This window comes from Tubulanus polymorphus, chromosome 5 (genome assembly GCF_964204645.1).
Source record: "Tubulanus polymorphus chromosome 5, tnTubPoly1.2, whole genome shotgun sequence".
Lineage (NCBI taxonomy): Eukaryota > Metazoa > Nemertea > Palaeonemertea > Tubulaniformes > Tubulanidae > Tubulanus > Tubulanus polymorphus.
The window spans coordinates 20663187-20684977 of NC_134029.1; the positions used below are offsets into that span (position 1 = coordinate 20663187).

Genomic DNA, 21791 nt, shown 5'->3' on the forward strand with positions numbered 1-21791 from the left:
TAATTGAATAAACGAGAAATGGGTGGCTCCAAAGAATTCTGAGTTAGATATTTTAAGAAATATCCATTATCAGGCAGCATTTCTAATTTGGACCATTTATCGATATTTTGAACTACTCTCTCCTCTTTTTACAAGGCAAGTTTTAGATTATCATCATTTTTATGAAAGTACGGCCTGTTTTAATAATATTCATATCTATATTCTTTTTCCAGTTTGGTCTCTCTGTTGTGGTCCTTTCCGTTTCGCCAAAAAAGCATAGAGCCGAGGATGGAAAGTTGAGCAAATATTGAAAAAAATTGTGCTAGAATTTAATTTATTTGAAGCAGTTCACTTAAAAACATTGGTAATGGATGATTCAAAAGACAGCGTATCGAATCTGGAATTGCCAGCGCAAGAAGGGATTAATTCTGAACCAACGCCTACGGGCGACAGTTCCGCACTTTCTACCACAACGTGTATAAACTCGCAGGAGGATAGTAACGCCTTAACTTCGACAACGACCGAACTGTGTAAAAATGATTTGGTCGAAAAGGTTACAAGTTTAGAAGCCGAATTAGAATCGAGTCGCAAAAATTTAAACCGCATGCAAAGACTTTACGAACGATCGATGAAATATAATGAGGATCTTCGCGAACAAGTGAAACATTTGAGTAGTGAACTTCATGATATTAGAACAGGTAATGACAGCCTCTATAGATAGGCCTAGCATTAGTCTATCCCTCAAATGCTGAGTCCAGATTATTGGTTCAAAGTTTCTTGGCAGTGGATATTTTGCTGACTCCGTAATTCTAGTTAACAGTTTTATGCCGATTACGCATTCTTGGTAGTTAGAAAATTCAAGGAAATAGGCCTAGTTAAAGAGATTAGGGCAGTGAATTCAGGAATCACCAGCATTTTACTAGGTCTAGTGCTATGTCTGCCTACTAGTAGCACTAGGCCTGACCCTAATCCTAGCCCTAAAACTAAGCCTTATCCTTCTTACCAACACCCTTACCCTCTGTGCTCTCTAAGACCCTTATCCTAAGTAGGCTATTCTGAAAATGAATAATTGATAAATTTTCCAAGGTAGTAAGCTCTAGTAAGCACCCAAAGCACCTCTTGGATCTGTGTATGTAGATCTGTCTCTGCAAAATATCCACTTCAATGTTTCATTTTCCTAATGTGGGTAAGAACCTTCAATGCTTTGTATATCAAAACGCTATCTTGTTTTATAGGTAACAATAAATCGGACGCCTCCGTACAAGTAGACATCGATCTTCTTTCATCAACTCAGGCTGAACATGCGGCAGCAAAAGTTGATTACGGTATTACCAGTTCGCAGAATCTTCCAGATTTAGAAAATGACGCTACAATAAAAACCGCGGAATGTAATGCTCTCGACGACCTGCAGCAGAGCCATACTGATAAGTCTATTCTGACAGATACCACGGCTGGAACTACCACTGAACAAGTAAGTATCGTCTCTAATCGACTTCACACAGGAATTTCAGGTATTCTCTAGATCATGTCTTATGCACTATCATTACATGGCATCTCAAGTTCACCATTACTTGTTCAATGATACACTATAATTTATTTTACAATCATGAGCTTCAGTTCAGGGGCATAAGTTTTTTTAACGCAGACCGTTACAATGATATGTTTATAACGTTGATACTTAGTATGCGTTATCTAATAAGGGGTTCTGTGCGTTGCATCATCAATATTGGTGTTTCAAAATAACAATTAATTACAATTGTGAATTTTGGTGTTATTTTGTCAAATCAAATATATTTCAGGATTCAAAAATAATTTTATTTTTGATAAATTTTGATAATTCAATTTTGAGAGCTTGTTAATCATAATTCATCATTATAACATATATCCAATGAACACGTTTCTAGTTACTGGTAATGTTTTGCAAAGAAGTAACTGTTTTGATGAATGTTCCAGGTTGAATCGATGTCTATCGCTGATAGTTTAAAAGCCGCTGCGGAAGAAGCTGTCCAACTGTCTGGTTTTGTTTACGATTCACAGTCAAGCATGTACTATGACTACAACTCCGGTTATTACTACGATGCTGTATGTAACGTTTTTTGCCGATTTACAACTAATTTCTCAATATGACAGTAGACTGAGGCTCAAGTTTGTCAGAACCAATAAACTTGGATAACCATTTTGATTTGGATCCAGAAAATCTGTTCGTTGCAAACCAATACTTCTCGTTGTATTCAGTATGAAATTGCACTTCTAAATTTGTAATACTGATAAATCATTATATCAAAGTTTGTCGTAAAAAAGTTCCACCCTAACATCTAATATCACTTTAACTCTTTTATTGCATCTACACCGCAGTGCGGTGTATAAATGGGTGATTGACTTTGCTAGTACACCGCATCATAGTGTATTGATGTTATTAGTGATTAACTTTTATATTCATTGAAAGATGGCAGCACCTGATAAAACATTATGAAATATCAGTAATCAACAATACACCGCGCCGTGGTGTAGACATACTTAGCGGTATGCCCGACAACACACTAGGGTGGAATTTTCAAATTATCTGGGGCTGCACTTTTGGGCATTTATTAGTCTGCACTGAAAGAGTGAAGTCTTTTCGTTTTTCCAAAATTGATCAGAGTCTACTGTAATTCTATTTAAAAAATAACTGAATGGCAACGATCGCATTTTTCATTTCGTTGACCACCCAAAATTTTGTCTTTATTGAGACAGATAATGTAACATCATAATGAAAATAAATTTCAACAGATGATGATGAGCGTGTGACTTAGCGTTGCATTTTATGAATGATTCTTTTTAGGAACGTGGTCTTTATTACGATTCGAGTAACGGCACGTATATCTTCTACGACGAGCAAACGCGCAGTTATAAAGTGCATTCACAAGTCGACGTCAAACTGTTGAGCGCTTATTACGAGAGCGTGAATCTTTCGCAACAACAACAACAACAATGGCGCAACAACCGAAGCAAATCTGCCAGGAGTAAAAGTCCAACGAATAATCCTCTCGTGAAAACGTACAGACCAAATAGAAATGAAGTGAGTTTAAAAGTAAAGCACAATACGACCTGCTCAATCCGGATTATTTGAAACTCTTTACCCGGATGAAGCGGATTACTCTGCTTCAGACCACAATGTATTCTGAGAAAACTCAAGCGGACTAAAACAGGGTGGCCACTTTCCAGTACCTGGAAATCGGGGAAAAGTAAGGGAATTTCTTTTAAAAAGTCGGGGATAATTCAAGGCAATATGTTGAGATAGTTAGATCGCACGTATAATCAAATAGTTTCCATCTTGTTTTGAATGTATTTGACTGTTTATGGTGTAGCCAAAAGAAGCAAATTACATATCAGAGAATAAATCACATAAAAGTGGCCACTCTGTAAGAAAAATATCCAAATCCAATCAAAATCTGAATTTAACAGATCTATATTGGTAGGTCTTCTTAACTCTGTATATGTGATGTAAATTGCATTAGATATTAATTTTTTGTCGCAAAATGTCTGAAATTTTTAGACTGTTCTTGATTTACAGGTTGACGAGGTTGGTGGTTTGTCGACTGAGCTATCCAGACTTACAATTAATAGACCACGCAATTATGCCGCAGGTATCTCAACTTGAAACCGACGAACGTTGACGTCGCTACAGGTCTTGTTTTTGTTTTGTTTCAGCGTGGCGCGACAGGAAGTGCCGACGTCGGTCGATCGAGCAGTCGGTTAAACCGATCGAAACGTTTCGATATATCGGACGATCGTCGCGACGATAGGAAACGATATAAATCTTCACGGAAACGGAGACGTCGGCACCACAGTCGTAGCGAGGACGACGACGATGATAGTGACGACGGTCGTAAAAAGAAGAAAAAGAAGAAGAAACATAAAAAAGAGCGTAGAAGTCGATCGAGTCGACATCGCGATGAATCTGTGGACGCGAAGCGCGATAGAAACGATTTAGTCGAACGAATCATCAGAGACGACCACCAAAAACGCAAGAGAAAGGATAAAATCCATAACGTTACCGAAGAAGAAGCGATTGTCGACAAAATCGAGGATTTAGAAGAAGGTGAATTATCGGATAACGATACTGCCGCCGCCGACAGCAATAAGAAGGGCGTCGCTCGTCGCGAAGATGAGAAAGGAGATCATCCGACTGCGATGGATGTCGACGATGACGATTTACAGGGAAATGAAAAGGATGAGAAGGATGACGGGCATGATAGCGATAGTAGTATGTCTAGTAGCAGTAGCAGCAGTGATTGGCTATCATCTTCTTACTCGGAATCGGAAAACGGGGATACCGGCGGACGCAGTGCACAGATAGACTGTGCGTTAGACGAGGGTAGGAATTTTCTGAAGCTCGGTTTGTATGTTTACAGTAGATAGGAGTCTAATATGTTCCTCTTAAATACCTCATCAAACGGCTTTCAAATTTATAAACTAAAGCGTTATTACTTTATCGTTAATCTGGTCACTTGTTTATTTCAAGTGAAAGCTTTCACTTCTAATATGCAGTAGCTTCATCATTCATTGACCTGATGAATGATGCTACTATTTGGTAACGAAAGCTCATACAACCTATTAAAGCACTATCTATCTCGTTTTACTTCTTCTTTACCTCTTCACCAGGTTAACGCAGTTTCTCCACAAATCGTTCAAATTGATATATAGGAATTGATGATCATGTATATAACCCACGGGCCAGTTGCATAGTCCCAGTCATGACTTGGACTGAAGACCAATCTAGGACCACCTTAGTTCTATATTTAATCTAACAACTTGAGACCAACATTAACATTAAGACCACTTTTCGACTTAAGTTTCGACTATGGAACCGGCCCCTGATCTTTAGTGTGATCGATGATTTATCCAGATTAAGCAGATATTTGGATAGAAATCATAATTGACACGCTGCAGTCTGAATTAGACTGAAATCTGAATGTTCACTAACAGCTAACTAACAGCATTAAACATGAGTAACCCTTTCGGGTTTCGCGCGATTCATTAAATTGTGATCTATTAAAACTTGGATTTAATTGAAAATATCTGATTGAAAAATACACGGTGGCCTATTTAGATTATTTTCAAAATCGAATTTTATTTTGTAAATGCTGTAGTTGAAACTAGATTGAACTGACTCACAGCAAATACTTGTATTAAGACTAATGAATTTTATCAAAAAAGTATGTGAGAATACATGTGTGTTTTATGTAACGTTTGATGGTATTTTCTCGTTAAAGAATACGCAACGAATGCTTGGAAGCCGTGCATTCGTCTTATGGTCCGCGAGTCCGAATATCTACAAATGGGAAGTTTACATCTAGTCACGTGCACCGGAGGAACGATTGGCCGAGAAGCCGATCAAAACCATATCATCGTAATACCTGATCCGCTCGTTAGCAAGGTACCACTGCATTCATCAACTCTTTCGGAAAATGTTCATTCGATTAGCCAGTATTTTAGAACAAGATAAAATGGACCCTTGTTACAAAGAATTTGTTCTGAGTTAAATATGAAAATGAACTAACTTTAACTCAGTGTAACTCTAACTCACAACTGTGGAACTGGGCCCAGAGAATCGGTTCCTTATAACCGATGATTTGTTTTATCCAGTTTGTCCTACCGGTAATTGGGGAGGAAATCTAGGTTTGTAATGACCAGAAAATTGTTTTATCCAAGGTTCCACTGTATTTAGTTTGTTGTGGATGATTTTCTTGATCATTGGAAATGTTAAGTCTCATAGATCGAAATCACATTTTACTGGGGCCCTACGACTCCCTGATTCCTACAATAGGTATTGTTTTGTGTATTTACAGGCGCATGCCGAGTTGCTGTTCGATGAGGATTTAAACGTTTACACAATTACTGATTTTGCGAGTCAGAATGGAATATATATCAACGATACGCGTATTGGATGCGTAAGTCTTCATTCATCGTTGTATGATAGAAACCACAGACTGTCCACTTAGCTGGAAATCAGGGAATTATCTTTTGATTAAAAAAGTCAGGGAATTTTGTAGAAAAAAAAATGCTAAAAATCTGTCAGGAAAATTTAAGATTGCTAGATCCCGTATAAAATCAAACAGTTTCCGTCTATGTCTTACATATTTGACTGTTACGGTAATTGATTGAATTCTCAGCAGATCAAGTCAAGGAAAACAACATGCATTTCAGGCAATAGTCTGGGAAAAAGCAAGTCGAATCAATTGCTTCCTGATATATTCTACGCGTATTTGATTCATTTCAGTTGAAGACGAAAAGTAACCCTCATCCGTTGTCACACGGAGATGTTTTGAAACTGGGCAGTACTCAATTCGACGTTCATATTCATCCCGGAACTGAAACATGCGCCGACTGCGAGCCGGGACAAGTCATGGCGAAACTCAAAGACATGAAAGGTATGTGTGTGTGTTTAATAGGAGGATTGATTATTTCATTTTGATTAGTTTTCTTTCATAAGGGAAACTTTATATTTCAGACTCAAATGAGGAGCGTGCAGCCAATTTGAATCGAGAAGTTTTACGTCGAAAACAACTGAAACAGATTAAAAAGAAATTCGGTTTAGAGGTTCGTATTGTATTCTCACATTAACCCTTTCAGTGCTGACTAATTAATACCCTATAGTGTTGGAGATAATTTGAAAATTTTAAGAAATTCCACCCTAGTGTGTTGAATAACGGGAATACCACTGTAGCGCATCTACACCGCGGCGCAGTGTATCGTTAGTTACTAGTATTTCACTATGTTTGACAGGTGCTGCCATTTTTCAAGAGAGATAATTACTAATTACATCAATACACCGTAGTGCGGTGTACTAGCAAAATCTATCACTGATTTATACACCGCATTGCGGTGTAGACGCACTGAAAGGGTTAAAGATTCGTTTATATATTCTAATTAGTGCGATGTGATCCATTATCTCGATACATGTCTCGTTTATAGAATATGGCGTATGTCGATAATCCGAACGCAATTAATACGAAAGATTACAACGATAAAGCAGCGGAACGACGGAATACGGTCGGTAGCGATAACCCTTATCAGAAATCAGAAGCTCCTGCCTCGGTTCATAAGTAAGTTATTATACTGTGTACCTCAACTAAAATATGATAATTTGTCCCCCGCTTTAGGTTTGGTCAGCGGCAAAGAAATTCGAAAATGTGAATTTTAACTTAGATAATGCTGTCCATTGTACACGGTTCCCACTGAACAGGCAGGGAAATTGGGAAAAACTTGGGAATTTTGAAATGATAATTCCCAGTTTGGAAATATTTGGGAATTTGAAAAAAAATTTCCTCAAATCAGTGAAATATTTGGGAAAATTTCATTTCACATGTTGCATTTGCCAAGGGAAACTCTCTTCAGAGATTTCTCTTGAAAATCACCTTTACCAACCAGTCACCATTTAAGACGTGTTGACTTTTGCATGATTATATCCGTTCATTTCCATTTGGGAAAATTGAAAAATCGCCCATGAAAAACTTGGGAAAAACCTTGGAATTTTCAATTCACGTAACAATGATTGTATAATAAACTCAACTCGATTTGAATGTCAATTAACTTATTATTGATTTCTTGTGTCTTCACTTTCAGAGCCATCTCTCAAACTAATAAGGGTCATAAGATGTTACAGAAGTTAGGTTGGAAGGAAGGAGAAAGTTTGGGCAAATCTCAAACCGGCATTAGTGAACCGGTAAGTGTTTTGCATTTGGATTAATGACAATATTGACTTAACCAAGACTTGAGCGTGATTTTCAGCGTTATCTGTGTTTACTTTATAGACAATTTGTTTTTGGTTAATATTTTCGATGCGCAACAAATTTCGTTATTGAATGTATCGATGCAAATATCCATTTCGTTAAAATCAGTTTGATTTTTTGTCGGCGATTTTTTCCAGGTTCAAGTAAATATGCGAGTAAACCAACAAGCGGGCCTCGGCTCTTCGCACAGTCAGGCCATTTCGCTGGACAACGTCGGTTCGGGCCAATCGACGAGGAAAATGCAACAATGGTCGAAGGCGCGAGAACGTTTCGATCGGATTAATTCAGAACAAACGACTTCGGATCCGACGACGAACGATGATAACTGGATCAGCGGTGGAACTGTTCAAGATGACATTACAACGAAATAATCTTTGAACTTTTTAAGAGCTGATATATTGTATTTGTAATTTATGTTTATATGATTAAATGGTGCTCTATATTTGTAATAAAAAGCATTTGTTTGAATTCTGTAGTTATATTGTATTATATTGGGCTGTTGGTTTGGATTTCGAAAGGATTTTTTCAAGATTGTTTGGCTGATATATGGAGCAATTCAAATCTATTTCACGCTAAACGTCTGCACGATCTTCATGAGAAAGTTATTGATTGTGTCAAGCGAAATATCTCGATCCCCTTTTCTGAACTAATGCCTCTGAAAATCACTGATGAAACGTTCAATGTATTCCACCCGACATTGATCAATGCCGAAAGTCCTCAATATTCCTTTAAATCCACTTCTTCCACACCCCTCACTGGGACACCTGCCACGATTATAAAACGCCCTTTTCATGCGAGGTGAACTTCTTCCAGCCTGGATCTACCCTTTATGCGTCTGAGGATTGAGAATGACGCATTTAAACTGGAAGCAGACACGCCCTAGCTCCTGACACGTCCCTATCTAGAAGACTAAATGGAAAGTTTAAACGATGAAAATTAGACGCATTAAAAATATGAAAGTACTCGCCTTTGTACGTGACGGTGTAAACGAATAAAAATACTCGGTCCAAAACGAAAACAATGCGCTATTTTGATATTATCAATATAGTTTTATCACGGAGATATTGTCGAGTGTTTTGAGCCGCTTTGCTCCGGTGTTCGGTTATCACCGTAGATCAGGTACAACCATGTTTTTAGATTCATGGTTTACCGTGTACTTACCACGCGCGCGTGTGATCTTATCGACTTTGTAAATCGCCACTCGAAAATTCCACGACCGAAGTTCAGACGCGGGAACCGGTTTCTTGGCGTACTCTTCACCTCCACGAATATTCGCCGGATATTTCCAGCTCGAGCTGAAATATCACCGCAAACGATCGTAATTTTCGCAGATCAAATTTCGCTGGGCGTTTATAATGAAATTTACTATTCTATCACAGTATACCCAAAATTTCTAGACGCTGACATAATACTTTGGCAACGGCTTAAAACTTGAAGTAGTTGCATTCGGCGGAAACAGCTCACGAATATTTTCTGAAGAACATAAATAAATGTCCATGATTAGAATGATACGTAAATTTGGCATGAGTTGATATCCGGATGACAAGCTACGTAGAATGTGATCGAGTCGTGTATAAATTGTTTCGAAATTGAAAACTAGCTTTATTCTATATTTAGGAGCGTTTATAATAAGATGGAACCAGATTACGAGAGAATTTTGAGTTGTTCAGCGGATGAATCAACGGCTATAATGTTTTACTCGTCCACCAACCAGAAAACAGCAGTTCCGCCTAATACTGTTGTCGGTGATGTGGAAAAGGAAGGCGGATACGACGGTGGTGGAAACGAGGAACCTCCAAAATTGCGGTATAAAATACCCAGTGCGGATGATAAATCTTCAGATGAAGGTACGCTGAAGCTTAAAGAAATGAAAACGTATCATAAAGAATTCTAAAAGCCGAAATATGATGAAGAATTTATGAAGCAGCATAGCGTCAAACTTATTTTGTGCTATGACTAAATCTATCAAAAAATATTCTATTTTTCGTAACAGTTGAAAATGAAAGTCTTACAAGCGGTAGTAAATTCAACTGGGTTAAAGACGAATTGAAAGAAACACTTAAATTGGCTTGTCCAATGGTAATATAATTGATGTTTACCGATATATGAATATTTACTTTGTCTTGTTAACTTTGTCAATGAGCCACGACCAGGTGTATCAATTCATGGTAATACTGATTTAGATAAAAAATTGATATCTAATTTCTTTTCCCATCTAGACATTGTCTTTCATATTTGGCTTACTAACGAGTACAGTCAGTATGATATTTTGCGGTCACTTGGGCACAACGGACCTTGCTGCACTCGGGCTAGCCACTTCGGTACGTGGCAGTTTTATACAATACAAAGCTGATAAATAAATCGTTTTCACCATAATCAATTTTTCCGACTGTAAGTTTTGACAAATTATCTTCTTATCGACGCCTTTTTAGTTCGTAAACATCACTGGATATGCGGTTGGCTCAGGACTCGCCTCAGCATGTGATACGCTGTTTTCTCAGGTAAAATCTGAGAGATTATCTTAAATGTACCAGCTAGAGATAGACACTGTGAAACCAACGATAAAAGATTTTTGTTTTTAATATTGATATATTTCCTTAATCAAATTGACACCAGCTGGTTGATTTTTGTTTGTTATAGACCTACGGGAGCGGTAACAAGAAAAATGTAGGCATCCACCTTCAGAAATGTGAGTCGACATCAGACACGCTAAAGAAAAATTGAGCATGACATAATCAATATCAACTTATAACGGTTGCATATGTCGTTATTTTCTTTTTTTTATATTTCAGCTCTGATGATTATGTTTTTGTACAGTTTCCCAGTAATGGCTATAGTGATGAATTCCGAACAGCTTTTTAATCTACTCGGCCAGGGTACAGTTATCTCAAAGTAAGAAAACGATATATCATTTCACTTTCACTTTTAGTTATCTATCTAGACTTTATCAAAACTAACCTAGCACTCTTTAAACGAAAAAAAAATTATTCTTTTAAGATTGGCCGGTGACTATTTGATGATCTATTTGCCCGGAATTATTGTAAGTTCATATGATAAAATTCAATTTGCAATTAAATCATCTTTGTGTGAAGAATGTGTAAGCTTATGCATTTGATCAGCAAAGATATCAAAAAGCAAATGGTGGCTTTGAAAAAGATGCATCGAACTCAAAAAAGAAACACGATTTACTACAATTTACCTTCTTTGCAGGGAACATTTATGTATCTAGTACTGACGAAATATTTGATGAATCAGAACATAGTAACTCCACTCATAGTTATCGGAATATTTTCTAATATCATCAACGCTATCCTGCAATATGTTCTTGTTCTCGTTTATGAGATGGGAATAAGGTACGTATTATGTATCTGAAAAAAGTAGCATACACGAGTATTTTTACGCAAAAGTCAAGACCTATAAACACTTTGTCAACTGAATTCGTTCGTAAGTGTACAACCATAAGTTTTATGAAACAAATTATACATCGGCTTGACTGTAAACCCGAATTGCAGATTCGTCGATCAAATAAAGATAGATCAGAGTTAAGAAAATCTGACCGCGTGTGATACCATCGATCACCAGGGCTTTTATCTTCACATCAGTCACTTATTTCTTGATGAATTAATTAGGATAAATCAGTTATACATGAATTGACAATGACGCAATTTTTTCAGGGGTTCCGCAGCCTCAGTAACAATCACATATTGCTGTATGCCCATTTTCATCGTCATATACGTCGTAGCATCCGGAGTTTACAAAGAAACGTGGCCAGGTGAGGTTAGAATATATTTTGAAATTATCTGGATTCAGAAGTTTCTCAAGATTCTTCCGACGCTTTGAGCGCTGTAAAAACGTGTTTTTTCGTCATATCAATATTTTCATTACTTGATTCGTTTTTCGTTTTGTTGCAGGCTGGAGCAAGGAATCTCTGTTTGATTGGTGGACGTTTAATTGTTACGCTATACCCGGCATGTTCATGGTCATACTGGAATGGTCAGCGTTTGAAATTTCTATTTTTGTGGCAGGTAAAATATTGATTCGCATTGCCTAATCGAATTGCAGGTACTAAGACGGGGTAGGTCTCGGGGTAGGTCTGCGACCCCTCCCCGACAAAAAACTATTCACCAGAAGAATGATGGTTATTTATTTACAGGTTGGCTTGGTGAAATTGACTTATCCGGTCAGTCGATTATCTACCAGATCGCTGTCTATGCGTACTATGTAAGTATCTTTCTGTAAGTGTTCTGTTTGGGGATATCTTCTTGATTAATTGGGCCTTATGTATCGTAGTTGGTAAATGGGGTTTGTGAGGTCCGAAGAAGATCTCTAATGAAACAGTCCGCATTCTCAAATATCTTAACAGTTTATGATAATGATTCCAATAGTTATGCTGATGAATAGGTTCGTTCGATCCGATAATAATCTTTTCAACTGGAACAGATATGTCATTTCTCTCTTTTTGAATATATATATATATATAGATATTTTATGGTGTTTCGGTGGCTGGAGGTGTTAGGGTAGGCCAACACCTCGGTGCAGGGAATACCCGCGGAGCGGCGAGGGCTAGTCGTGTAGCTGGAATCATTGCCGGTACGTATATACTGGCTATTCGTTAAAATCGGAAATCGTCGAATTCTTCTAGAAAGATTCATACATTGTATTGTGGTTGCTCAACTATGCGCATCAAGAGCATGTGAAACATATTTGTTTATTTCAAATTTTCAATTTTTAAATGTGTATATTATCATTTCAGTCATGCTCAGTGTAACTACCACCGCAATTTTGTTCAGCATGAATTCAATTTTGCCAGAAATATTCACTAGCGATCAGTAAGTGTAAACTGAGGTCTCTAACCGCAGTAAGATATAGATTCGTTGGTTTTGTGTAATGCATGTTACAATTTTGCGAAATTCTCTGATATATCTACATTTTCCCGATAGATTATTACGAATCGAATTTCTCAATCTTTTATCAGGGAAGTGATAGAATTATCGTCATGGTTATTGAAGTTAGTGGCCGCTTATCAGTTCATTAATTGCTTCGGTGTAAGTAAATGTACTCCAGATTATTTATCTTTTGGCAGAATATTTGTGAGCCCTACCGTGTTCTGTTTTTAGATAACACGCACCTGCACTGAATTTGTTTGTCAAATTGTTTATCAAATCGAGAAGGATAAATACAATCATTGCCGACAAGACTTTCTATAGTGCTTGTTAGAAAATTCTATCTCAATGCACATTTTAAAGCGGCTGTTTCGAGCCATGCTGACTTTTTTCCACTAAGAAAAATATGAAAACAGATTTAATAGCGAGAAAACAAATTTTGCAGCGAGAAAACAAAAATTACCGCGAGAAATTAAATCTTTTAGCGCGAGAAAACAGATGATTAAATTGTGTTTAAAAAAACTCATTGCAATTACTTTACAGATTGTTTATTCTGGAATATTGCGAGGATGCGGATGGCAGAACGTGGGCGCCGTTACTTTCTTTGTTTCATTCTACTGCATATCATTTCCCATAGGAATTCCGTTAATGGTACTTACGCCATTAAGAGTGAGCGGTATGTCCGTCATAGGCCTTTAACAAACCTACCTATCTGAAATTCGGAAGAAAAATGGTGGGCGGTATAAAGACGGATTATCCTGTAATTTACGAATGAATATTTTCAGGTTATTGGTACGGCCAGATTGTCGGTGAAAGTGTTTGTTCCGCACTATTTCTATTTCTGGTGTTCAGAATGAACTGGGAAAAAGAGTCTGAAAAGGTATTTTCCGAAGAATAATTCGCCCGTATTACATATTGATTGATCGGCTTTTTGAATCAATAGGCCTAATTGATTTAAAGCTTATAGATACCAATATCTTTCTATTTCAGACATCCAAACGAATTCAAATCGAAGCAGCGACGAAAGAAGATGGAAACGGAGACGAAGAGAGCACGCGTAGGTTACGTAAATTCAAAGGCGATCCTATTTTAGATTGCCCATGCTTCCAAATTAAGCCTAGACGATTGTTCCGATAATTCTGTTATCTATTTCGATTCTACAGCTTTACTCGGTGGTGACAAATCTGCTACGTTAACGAGCGGAATACTGTGCAAAAGACTCGTGTTCGTGCTCGTGGCATCGTCCGTCATGGTTGCTGGGAGTTTGACCAAAATCCTTCTGCCCGAACCGGCGAACTTTTATCCATGTTCCGGTAATTCGACCATCATCATGAACTGTACTTCGAACATGATGTAAGGCGCTCTTTTACCTGACACTCAGACCGGTGTTCTGGATTTTCCGCCCTATTTTACTTTTACAAGATCCATTAAAATATCAGCTATATCTCATGTCGGTGATGGTATTTTTTCGTTTTGTGTACGTACCGTATTAATGATATTTATGAGTTGTAAGTTTAGAAATGTATAAGTTTACTTGAAAAATTCATCACCTATTACGATTTATGATTCAACATAAACTTTGCGACATATCATAAACGCCCATCGTCTACTTATACAAAATGTATAAATGTATAAATTTCTATGCGCTGTGTTCATTTGTTTTCAATAAAATGGTTGTTATTTTTCAAATGCCTGTTTCATCAGAGTTGCTTCTAAAAGTTTTAGAGTCAGCTCTAGAGAGGCCGTAAACCGGGGCCGTAAACGAAAGGAGCTAGGAATCTTAAACGAGTCCGTAATTCGAAATGATGGGAGATATTTGCAGCGAGCTAATCAAAAGCTATTCGCACGCCGCCGGGGCTAGCCCACGGTTTAGCGGATGAACTAATGCACCGCGGCACGAGGGCCCTGACACAAAAAGTTTGACCGGCCAAATCCTATAGAAATGCTAGGACACTGGAGTCAAACACAGCTGTGTCAGGCTCGGGCCCTGTGCACCGGGGTAGCTCCGAGTAGTTCAAAACGATACCTTATCGATTATCGAAAAGAGTTTTCAACGGTTCAAATTTATTTAGTTCAAGTTCAAATTTATTTCACGGAAAGCACAGACAGGCCGCACAGAGATAAAGAAAAACAGAGAATAAATTTACAATTTTCAAAACAAGCACAATTATAGAAAGAGAGAGAAGCAAACTGCCGCTGTCGCTGTCGCAATGCAAAATTTTCGTAAATTTCAGGAGAGTTTATATGAGTGCTAGAAAGTTCAGCGGGAATGAGCAATTATAACAATTAGGGTTATTACATTGATGGATATCATTGTAGGCGTCCTCGCTTGCCAGGGTCTGATTATCTCAATTAAACCCTGGCGAGCGAGGATGCGGTAAATCCGCGAGCGTACGGTGCTGCCACTAAGTTTAGGTTAATAAGGATCTACTAATAAGCTTCTCGAAGGTCGTCGGTCTGCCTGACAGCGAAATACCAAATCACAAATTAAATTGCATCGATTGATCAATCGATCTGATCGAGATGGAAAAAGAGACACCTACTGAAGAACAGCCACTTACCGCTTCACAGAGAGCTAGAATAGAACGAAACCGACAGAAAGCACTGCTTCTGAGACAGGCTAGAATAGCCAGTGAACCGTATCCTAAATCTAAACCAACAACAGCAGCAGGGCCAGGAGGAACAAAATCAACCGGCAGACAAACGAATAAAGTCGTAGATACTGGTGGTGGATTCCTGTTAGAGGAAGATGACGATGAAGATGCCAATTCTGAACCTGTGAAAATTGTGCATCCAGCAGGTACAGTATGTTTTGTCGCTTCGACATAATAGACAATCAATCAGTCTTTACTATATTTAGTGATGATCTAGAATAACGTGAAGACCTACTGTAACCTGTCTGTGGTTTAGTTTCACAATCGTTGGCTCAGTAGTAAGCTACCTATGGGGATTCTATATTGGATTATTTGCATTTAGCCTATCTATTCGATTATCATTTTGTCATGCTGTATTGTGTGACATCACCTCTTAGCCTGGCACCTTGCAGTAAGGACAATATGCAACATCCATCCAGATGAATATGTTAGGAATCCCACAATTATTGCAATTAATTAACTTAATCATCTTTTGAATTTCATTCCAGCTCCTTTGATTGATCCGTCTGAATTGCTGTGCGAAGATTGTGGTTTGGCGTTTATTGAATCGCATCTCAATAATCACTTTGACGTTGATGTTTGCGATAAGTGCAAGTAAGTGTCCCCAACACTCATACTAACAAAATCACAGAAACCGGTTCTACAGTTCTGAGTTAATGCTTAATTCACAATTGTGGAATAACGGGTTCACCATTTTCTAGAATTTTTAGGATGGATTACTTTGTGCAAAAGCCTCTCTGGATATTATAAGGATATCATAATTATTATCATATTAGTACAATACAGAAAAAAAGATTAAAACCTCAAATATTCTTTTTTAGGGAAGAAAATGAGCATGACATGATTACAAAAACAGAGGCTAAAACAAAATATTTACTGAAAGATGTAGATTTCGACACGAGAGAACCGCCTCTGAAGTTTATACTGAGAAAGAACCCTCGCGATCAACGATGGGGAAACATGAAATTATATTTAGAATCTCAGGTAGAAAATCTTAACCAGTGACCGCTTCGGAAATTACTGCAAATCCTAAGACGAATTTATCGCTACGCACCCAATTTTCTTTCTCTAGAGTATTACCACGCCCTAAAGCGTGGTTAAAGCTCATGGATATAAGTGCTGAAAACCATATTTGAAACTAGTACATTTGTCGATTAATTTGCATTAAAGGTTAAATTCGCGCCCCCCAATCTTTTAGTAGTAGTCTGTCAACTCATTGTATGTAATATTAGGTAAAAGCCAGAGCAATTGAGGTTTGGGGAGATATGGAGATGATAGAGGATGAAAAAGAAAAAAGATTGGAAAAACGCGAGGAAACGAAACAAAAGAAATACGATAAAAAAATAAAAGGTACGTCCCCTTATATTTGTGCATATGCAATGGCCACCAAGCTGGTCATGATCGTGTGAATGTATGCGAGCATTCTTTATGTGGTACGACACTCGTAGTTTCATCAAGGTCCCTACGACTTCTTGATTCCTTAAAAAGAGAAAATGATTTCAAAGGTGCTTGAAGTGCTTTTAATTCGAACAAAATGCCCAAAACTCCTTCAATTTTGAGAAATAGGCAATTAGAAATTTTTGTAGACTACCCTTTAATTGATTGAGTTGGGGACCTGGATTTCTTTTTCATCCATTTAGTTATCGAATTAGAAACCAAGTTTAGTAGTGTCAACGATATAAATTTTGCTTATAAAATCATTGAATTGATGGTTAACTGAGATAAACAGTACCGATTTAGCAGTCTACAGAGATTGGGATATACAAGTGATGCAGGCGCTTCCTCAAAATTGGAAAAATGTCTCCTTACATATCCAGGAATGACTGTTCTGTGGGGACTGTTTGAACACCCGGTTATTATCATAGAAATCAAGCAATAGTTACTTTTCATCTCGCCATTTTTGTTGCAGATCTAAGGAGGCAAGTGCGCGGTAGTTTATGGAAGAAAGAATCGACCGTACACGAGCACGAGTACGGAACTGAAACTTACGACGAAGAAGAAGATATTTACAGAAAGAAATGTTTAACGTGCGATCATACTTTGGAGTACGAGAAAATGTGATACTGACTCTCCTTTGACAAGGGTATACGTTCTCCAAGTTTAAACTGTGAAAGGAACATATAGACATAAGACTCAAAAATGTGTAAATCTTGAAGCGGGTTTCATTCGAATATTGTTGTATATAGTGATGTATACTTGTCTGATATATGTTTTTATGAATATAAGATATTGAGAATTTTTGATAAAATTTTCGTCCGCATTTTTAGTGATTAGGCAAGTCATTGGTGATTTCTGATTAAATTGTTCTTCTTCATGATCTGAGGGAAATCACTCAGTGAAATTGACTTGTCATATATTGTGATAAAGATGGTTCACAGTTTATTAACGTTTCATCGACGTTGAAAAATATAAATGAAGCACAAATAATTTATAATAAAAGACAAGGTTAAGGTTATAAGAATACGACCCTGAGCCTAATAAAATACCTTCAACTGTTATGTAAGTTATACCAGATTAATTTTGATGCCCTGGCAACGATATATCAATTAAAATCATTATTTAAAGGGTTTCCATACTTTCGCTTAGATATACAAGTACACCGATGTAATTCGGTGATAACCCACCCTGGCAAGAAAAGGCTCGTAATCTTGAGTTGTTCCAGTTCACAAAAGATATCGAATTTTCCCAATGCCATTCGTAATACCCTGAACTTCTAATCCCTGAATAATGATATTATTCATCAAACGGTACTATTTTGCACTAGATCTAATCCTCGTGACCAGTTTGGATCTGGTCTTCATCCTCTTCACTTTCCGAAGCCGAATCGAGATTTGATCTGCGTACGACGATCGAATTTACCATATTCATTAAGAGTATTTCCTGAGAGTCAATCGTCAGAGCGCTCGTCATTTCGGTATACATGAATCTATCTAACGCGGTTTGTATATCGCAAGCAATCGCGTTGAACACGTCCGATATACGTCTGATGTCGTTCATCCAACGAGCGATTTTCGCGTACTTTTGAGCCGATATTTTCATCCCGACGTAAGGCATGAACAACAGGCTAACATACAATAACAGATCTGCCATTGATAACTCTTCACCGAGAATATAACGTTTATTCTACAATAGAAATTTTTATTCAGATGAAGTGACATACCCGGTGCCCTGAATATTTTGTATATTTTGGAAATTTGCCACTCAAATGTAGATTCCCTTAGATTAAAGGGGTTTTTCAAATAACGTGGAAGCTTCGATTAATGTAGATCACCAGCTAATGCTCCCCCGAAATATTTGTGAAGTTTCCACTGTTTCATTTTTAAAATCATGTTCAAAAACCTCTGATTTCAAAAAATTGTACAATTAATTTCAATTTGCTTCTATAATGTTTAATATTTAGTCTAATGTAAAGTCCAATGATTATGTTTTTTATAGAGATGTGCTTTATAAGCAAATAAATTATCATTATTATAATACTAATGATGAACGTACCTTCAATGAGGTATTCAGATATGCAAAACTTTCGTGAAACCTTTTCTGAGATCGTATTTTGAGTTGCTCTTTGAATTTTTGGCTAGTCAGTAGGTTACTATAGTCATCGACGTAGTGCTTCCAGTCCGGATCGTTTTCATAATCGACGCTGAAATCGTATACACAACACACACGATGTATAGAGACTTGAACTGATACAGCGTATTGCGGTAATGATTTCAACAATACCTACCGATTCATAAAACATTTCATGATAACTGGGAATTTACTTTGATAATTCACGTCGCTTCTCAGGCTTAACAAATCATCGATGTTCTCTTTATTGTATCTGCAGTGAAATTGCGAATCAGTTAAAAAGATGAAAATTCTATTATCACGAATGCAAATTAAACGAATAAGCATTCGACTGTGCACTGACCTGTCATGTAAGTAGGCCGAGTACAAGTCCATTTCATACACGGGATGCATATCATGTTGATGTAATGCTAAATCCCACGTCTGCCAACATCGACATTCAGTTTTCAATGACGAATCTTCAGGAATCAACGCTAAAAATATCAACAGACAGAATACAATAAATATTCTAGAATTAATTACTTCATGATTCAGTTTTCGCTATAATTTCCTGAGTACCTCCGTTGTGCGTAGATATAGCGTCGATGTATTCGACAATAGCTCGTATTCCCGTAATCAATCTGTCTCCGTGTTGCAGACGGATTATTCCGTCCGAACCAGCAGGACGCCCGAACAACTCTAAATTATCACACATTATACATTTATACTCCAGATTCTGTAAATATCGATATGAAGCGACGAACAATAAGAAATTTGAACAATTCAATGAAATCCTGATTTTGACAAAAGAGATGTAATTCACCTTATAAGAAAGCAGGAGTTTGATTTGCCAGCATTCCGCCGACATCGAGTAATGGAACAAAATTATATCTTCTTTCGATAGCCGTTTGACTGGTGGTTCTGCGGGTATACTTCTCTCGGGCCACTGAGAAACAACTCTGCGACAGATACGAGCTTGCGTTCAGGAAAAAGTACAATTGATTTGAATTTAAGAAATTATCATCGAACTAACTTACCTGTCTGCGACATTTTGGCCATTTACTCTCGCGAATTTATGTCCTGTTCTCCAGTTGCCAATTCGCTCGACCAGAGCTGTCACCCATGGTAAGAATTTGATGAATATCTGCCAACCAAGCGGCAAACTAGCGGCTACGCATTCTATGTCAGCTATGTGTTTCAACCAATGATACACGTTAGGAAAGTTATCCACGGATATAGGTAAACCTATCCATTCGTACATTACTACCCAACTGTAAACGCTTATATCCGCTATTGAAAATGTTTCACCGACCTAAAATTTGAAGACAGATTTGTAGAACTAAAATACAATTCTTTTCTTTAAAAGGCAATGAATACATAGTACATGTACATATGAGTGCTAGGCATAACGTACCAAATATTTTCTATTGTTCAATGCTTTTTCAACTATCATCAGATTAAAATACAAGTTTTCAGCGTGTGCCACCATTTCTTCAGGGCTACTAAGCCTTCCATCATAGGCTCTGTTACATAAAGATTAAAACAAACCGTAGAAACAATTTTTTTCATTTACGCATACATCATGGTTACGGTGTCACAGATCAAATTTCTATATTCTCATATTCGCAAATTTTCTTTATGAATACTTACTTGATAAACTTTCTTTTGACAGGACCATCGTTTGCCGACAAATAATACGCCTTCTTCGAATGTTGCGCGCGAACGAACAGCACAAATGTATTTTGATAGGAGAAATGTTGAAAATCCTGAAATCGAAACGTTCTTCTTTACGCATTCCATATAGAGAAATCTAACTGGAGAAAAATCCTTAAATTGAGGCAATCGCATTATGTGGAAAATTTGAAACATGCTTTGAATTTACGAATATCAAACGTACGAGACCGATTCCAAGCTGCCAATCGATCCAACTTCTAGCTTGAGTGCGCTCGAACAGATCGCGAGGAAATAAGTTTTCACCCGGTATTTCCGTATCTAAATACTCGTTGATAACGCTAGATTCATATATGACGCTGTCTTCTAAACACTGTAACAGTGAAATTTAAATTGTTTATCAAGTTGCTCAAAGCAGTCAATGATTATATGTAGACTATTTCGCTGCATTATTGTAATTACTTACTGGAATGTTTTTGATGGTTAATGCTGGAATTTTCTGATTCGGACAGAGTTTCTTGTAATGAATACTGTTCTGTTCACATTTTAAGAGATCTACTGATATCTAGAAAACACAATAGGACGAACTGCTGAGTCAAAACATTCACCGGGAAATGAAAGTTGTGGGTAAATCTCTCCAGTGACTCGGGGACGGATTCATTCACTTACATTTCTCCATCGCATCCCTTTTTGTATCATCACTATTCTGACTTGACGGCAAGCTGGACTTGTTGTCGTATCGAATAGAGTTATTCCATTCTTGACTTCAAATTTCCTACAAATGACAGTTCAGTTCAAGTAACACTTGTCAAAATCCCAATAGGCAAGGTTGCGATTGATATTTGTTATTCTTTTCATTTTCATGTCATGCGGTAGGCATACCTTTTCAGCTGCTCATCTTTTGAGCTGCGGAATTTGCCAATAATCGAGGAAAAGAACGATATAATTAGACCCATATTTTCGATCCCTGAAATGAAAAAAAGGTTGAAACTGTTTATTTTGATAATTAGCATTACTAATTCAGAAAATAGAATACACTGTATTCTACTTTGATTTGATAAATTTAGAAATATTTTCATCACTGATTTAAAAGCTTATTACCAGATGTGTCAAATCAAACCGATAACGTTCATATTGCTTTCCGCATAGCCCATTATTTAGACAGTAGCGGCCACTGAACTATCCATTGCCCAACTGACCCGGAAATAAAATCCTGGGAAAACCACACTTCTAAAGCACCCGAACCACGGTGCGCGAGTGACTAAGAGCGCCGTGTTGAGCGG

General features: G+C 37.4%; 4 protein-coding genes across 4 annotated transcripts; 3 read left to right on the plus strand and 1 right to left on the minus strand.

The window, feature by feature from the left end:
* The first annotated feature begins 25 nt into the window (after positions 1 to 25).
* Positions 26 to 8186, plus strand: LOC141906031 (angiogenic factor with G patch and FHA domains 1-like). Its single transcript, XM_074795179.1, has 13 exons — positions 26 to 135; positions 213 to 677; positions 1215 to 1450; positions 1933 to 2061; positions 2801 to 3037; positions 3533 to 3605; positions 5235 to 5398; positions 5811 to 5912; positions 6242 to 6392; positions 6473 to 6561; positions 6937 to 7067; positions 7588 to 7687; positions 7892 to 8186. The coding sequence occupies exons 2-13, from the start codon at positions 347 to 349 to the stop codon at positions 8123 to 8125; spliced, it is 1977 nt and encodes a 658-aa protein (XP_074651280.1). The 5' UTR covers positions 26 to 135; positions 213 to 346; the 3' UTR covers positions 8126 to 8186.
* A 1103-nt stretch (positions 8187 to 9289) lies between these two features.
* On the plus strand, positions 9290 to 14307 carry LOC141905709 (multidrug and toxin extrusion protein 1-like). The gene is made up of 18 exons (XM_074794686.1): positions 9290 to 9601; positions 9748 to 9833; positions 9974 to 10075; positions 10187 to 10255; positions 10395 to 10443; positions 10547 to 10646; positions 10752 to 10794; positions 10965 to 11107; positions 11429 to 11526; positions 11666 to 11779; positions 11908 to 11975; positions 12236 to 12344; positions 12508 to 12583; positions 12730 to 12799; positions 13181 to 13313; positions 13423 to 13517; positions 13628 to 13694; positions 13801 to 14307. The coding sequence occupies exons 1-18, from the start codon at positions 9388 to 9390 to the stop codon at positions 13992 to 13994; spliced, it is 1830 nt and encodes a 609-aa protein (XP_074650787.1). The 5' UTR covers positions 9290 to 9387; the 3' UTR covers positions 13995 to 14307.
* A 786-nt stretch (positions 14308 to 15093) lies between these two features.
* On the plus strand, positions 15094 to 17486 carry LOC141905919 (DNA repair protein complementing XP-A cells homolog). Its single transcript, XM_074795023.1, has 5 exons — positions 15094 to 15437; positions 15780 to 15885; positions 16113 to 16275; positions 16524 to 16641; positions 17201 to 17486. Exons 1-5 carry the CDS (start codon positions 15161 to 15163, stop codon positions 17350 to 17352), a joined length of 816 nt encoding a protein of 271 aa, XP_074651124.1. The 5' UTR covers positions 15094 to 15160; the 3' UTR covers positions 17353 to 17486.
* A 186-nt stretch (positions 17487 to 17672) lies between these two features.
* LOC141905686 (uncharacterized) lies at positions 17673 to 21721 on the minus strand. The gene is made up of 14 exons (XM_074794660.1): positions 21610 to 21721; positions 21391 to 21475; positions 21178 to 21283; positions 20975 to 21073; positions 20735 to 20881; positions 20488 to 20603; positions 20252 to 20360; positions 19875 to 20149; positions 19661 to 19796; positions 19417 to 19573; positions 19202 to 19331; positions 19016 to 19111; positions 18784 to 18931; positions 17673 to 18414 (listed from the first exon to the last, which is right to left on the minus strand). The coding sequence occupies exons 2-14, from the start codon at positions 21462 to 21464 to the stop codon at positions 18058 to 18060; spliced, it is 1950 nt and encodes a 649-aa protein (XP_074650761.1). The 5' UTR covers positions 21465 to 21475; positions 21610 to 21721; the 3' UTR covers positions 17673 to 18057.
* Between the last annotated feature and the right edge of the window lie 70 nt (positions 21722 to 21791).

Coding starts and splice junctions, on each gene's coding strand:
- LOC141906031 (XM_074795179.1), top strand. CDS start 347: ATGGATGATTCAAAAGACAGCGTATCGAATCTGGAATTGCCAGCGCAA. Junction 5,913..6,241: donor ACGATACGCGTATTGGATGC/GTAAGTCTTCAT, acceptor GATTCATTTCAG/TTGAAGACGAAAAGTAACCC. Junction 7,688..7,891: donor AAACCGGCATTAGTGAACCG/GTAAGTGTTTTG, acceptor GATTTTTTCCAG/GTTCAAGTAAATATGCGAGT.
- LOC141905709 (XM_074794686.1), top strand. CDS start 9,388: ATGGAACCAGATTACGAGAGAATTTTGAGTTGTTCAGCGGATGAATCA. Junction 10,795..10,964: donor TCTATTTGCCCGGAATTATT/GTAAGTTCATAT, acceptor CCTTCTTTGCAG/GGAACATTTATGTATCTAGT. Junction 12,584..12,729: donor GAAATATTCACTAGCGATCA/GTAAGTGTAAAC, acceptor ATCTTTTATCAG/GGAAGTGATAGAATTATCGT.
- LOC141905919 (XM_074795023.1), top strand. CDS start 15,161: ATGGAAAAAGAGACACCTACTGAAGAACAGCCACTTACCGCTTCACAG. Junction 15,886..16,112: donor GATGTTTGCGATAAGTGCAA/GTAAGTGTCCCC, acceptor ATTCTTTTTTAG/GGAAGAAAATGAGCATGACA. Junction 16,276..16,523: donor AATTATATTTAGAATCTCAG/GTAGAAAATCTT, acceptor ATGTAATATTAG/GTAAAAGCCAGAGCAATTGA.
- LOC141905686 (XM_074794660.1), bottom strand. CDS start 21,464: ATGGGTCTAATTATATCGTTCTTTTCCTCGATTATTGGCAAATTCCGC. Junction 19,574..19,660: donor AACTCCTGCTTTCTTATAAG/GTGAATTACATC, acceptor CGATATTTACAG/AATCTGGAGTATAAATGTAT. Junction 18,415..18,783: donor ATCTGAATACCTCATTGAAG/GTACGTTCATCA, acceptor TTTCTATTGTAG/AATAAACGTTATATTCTCGG.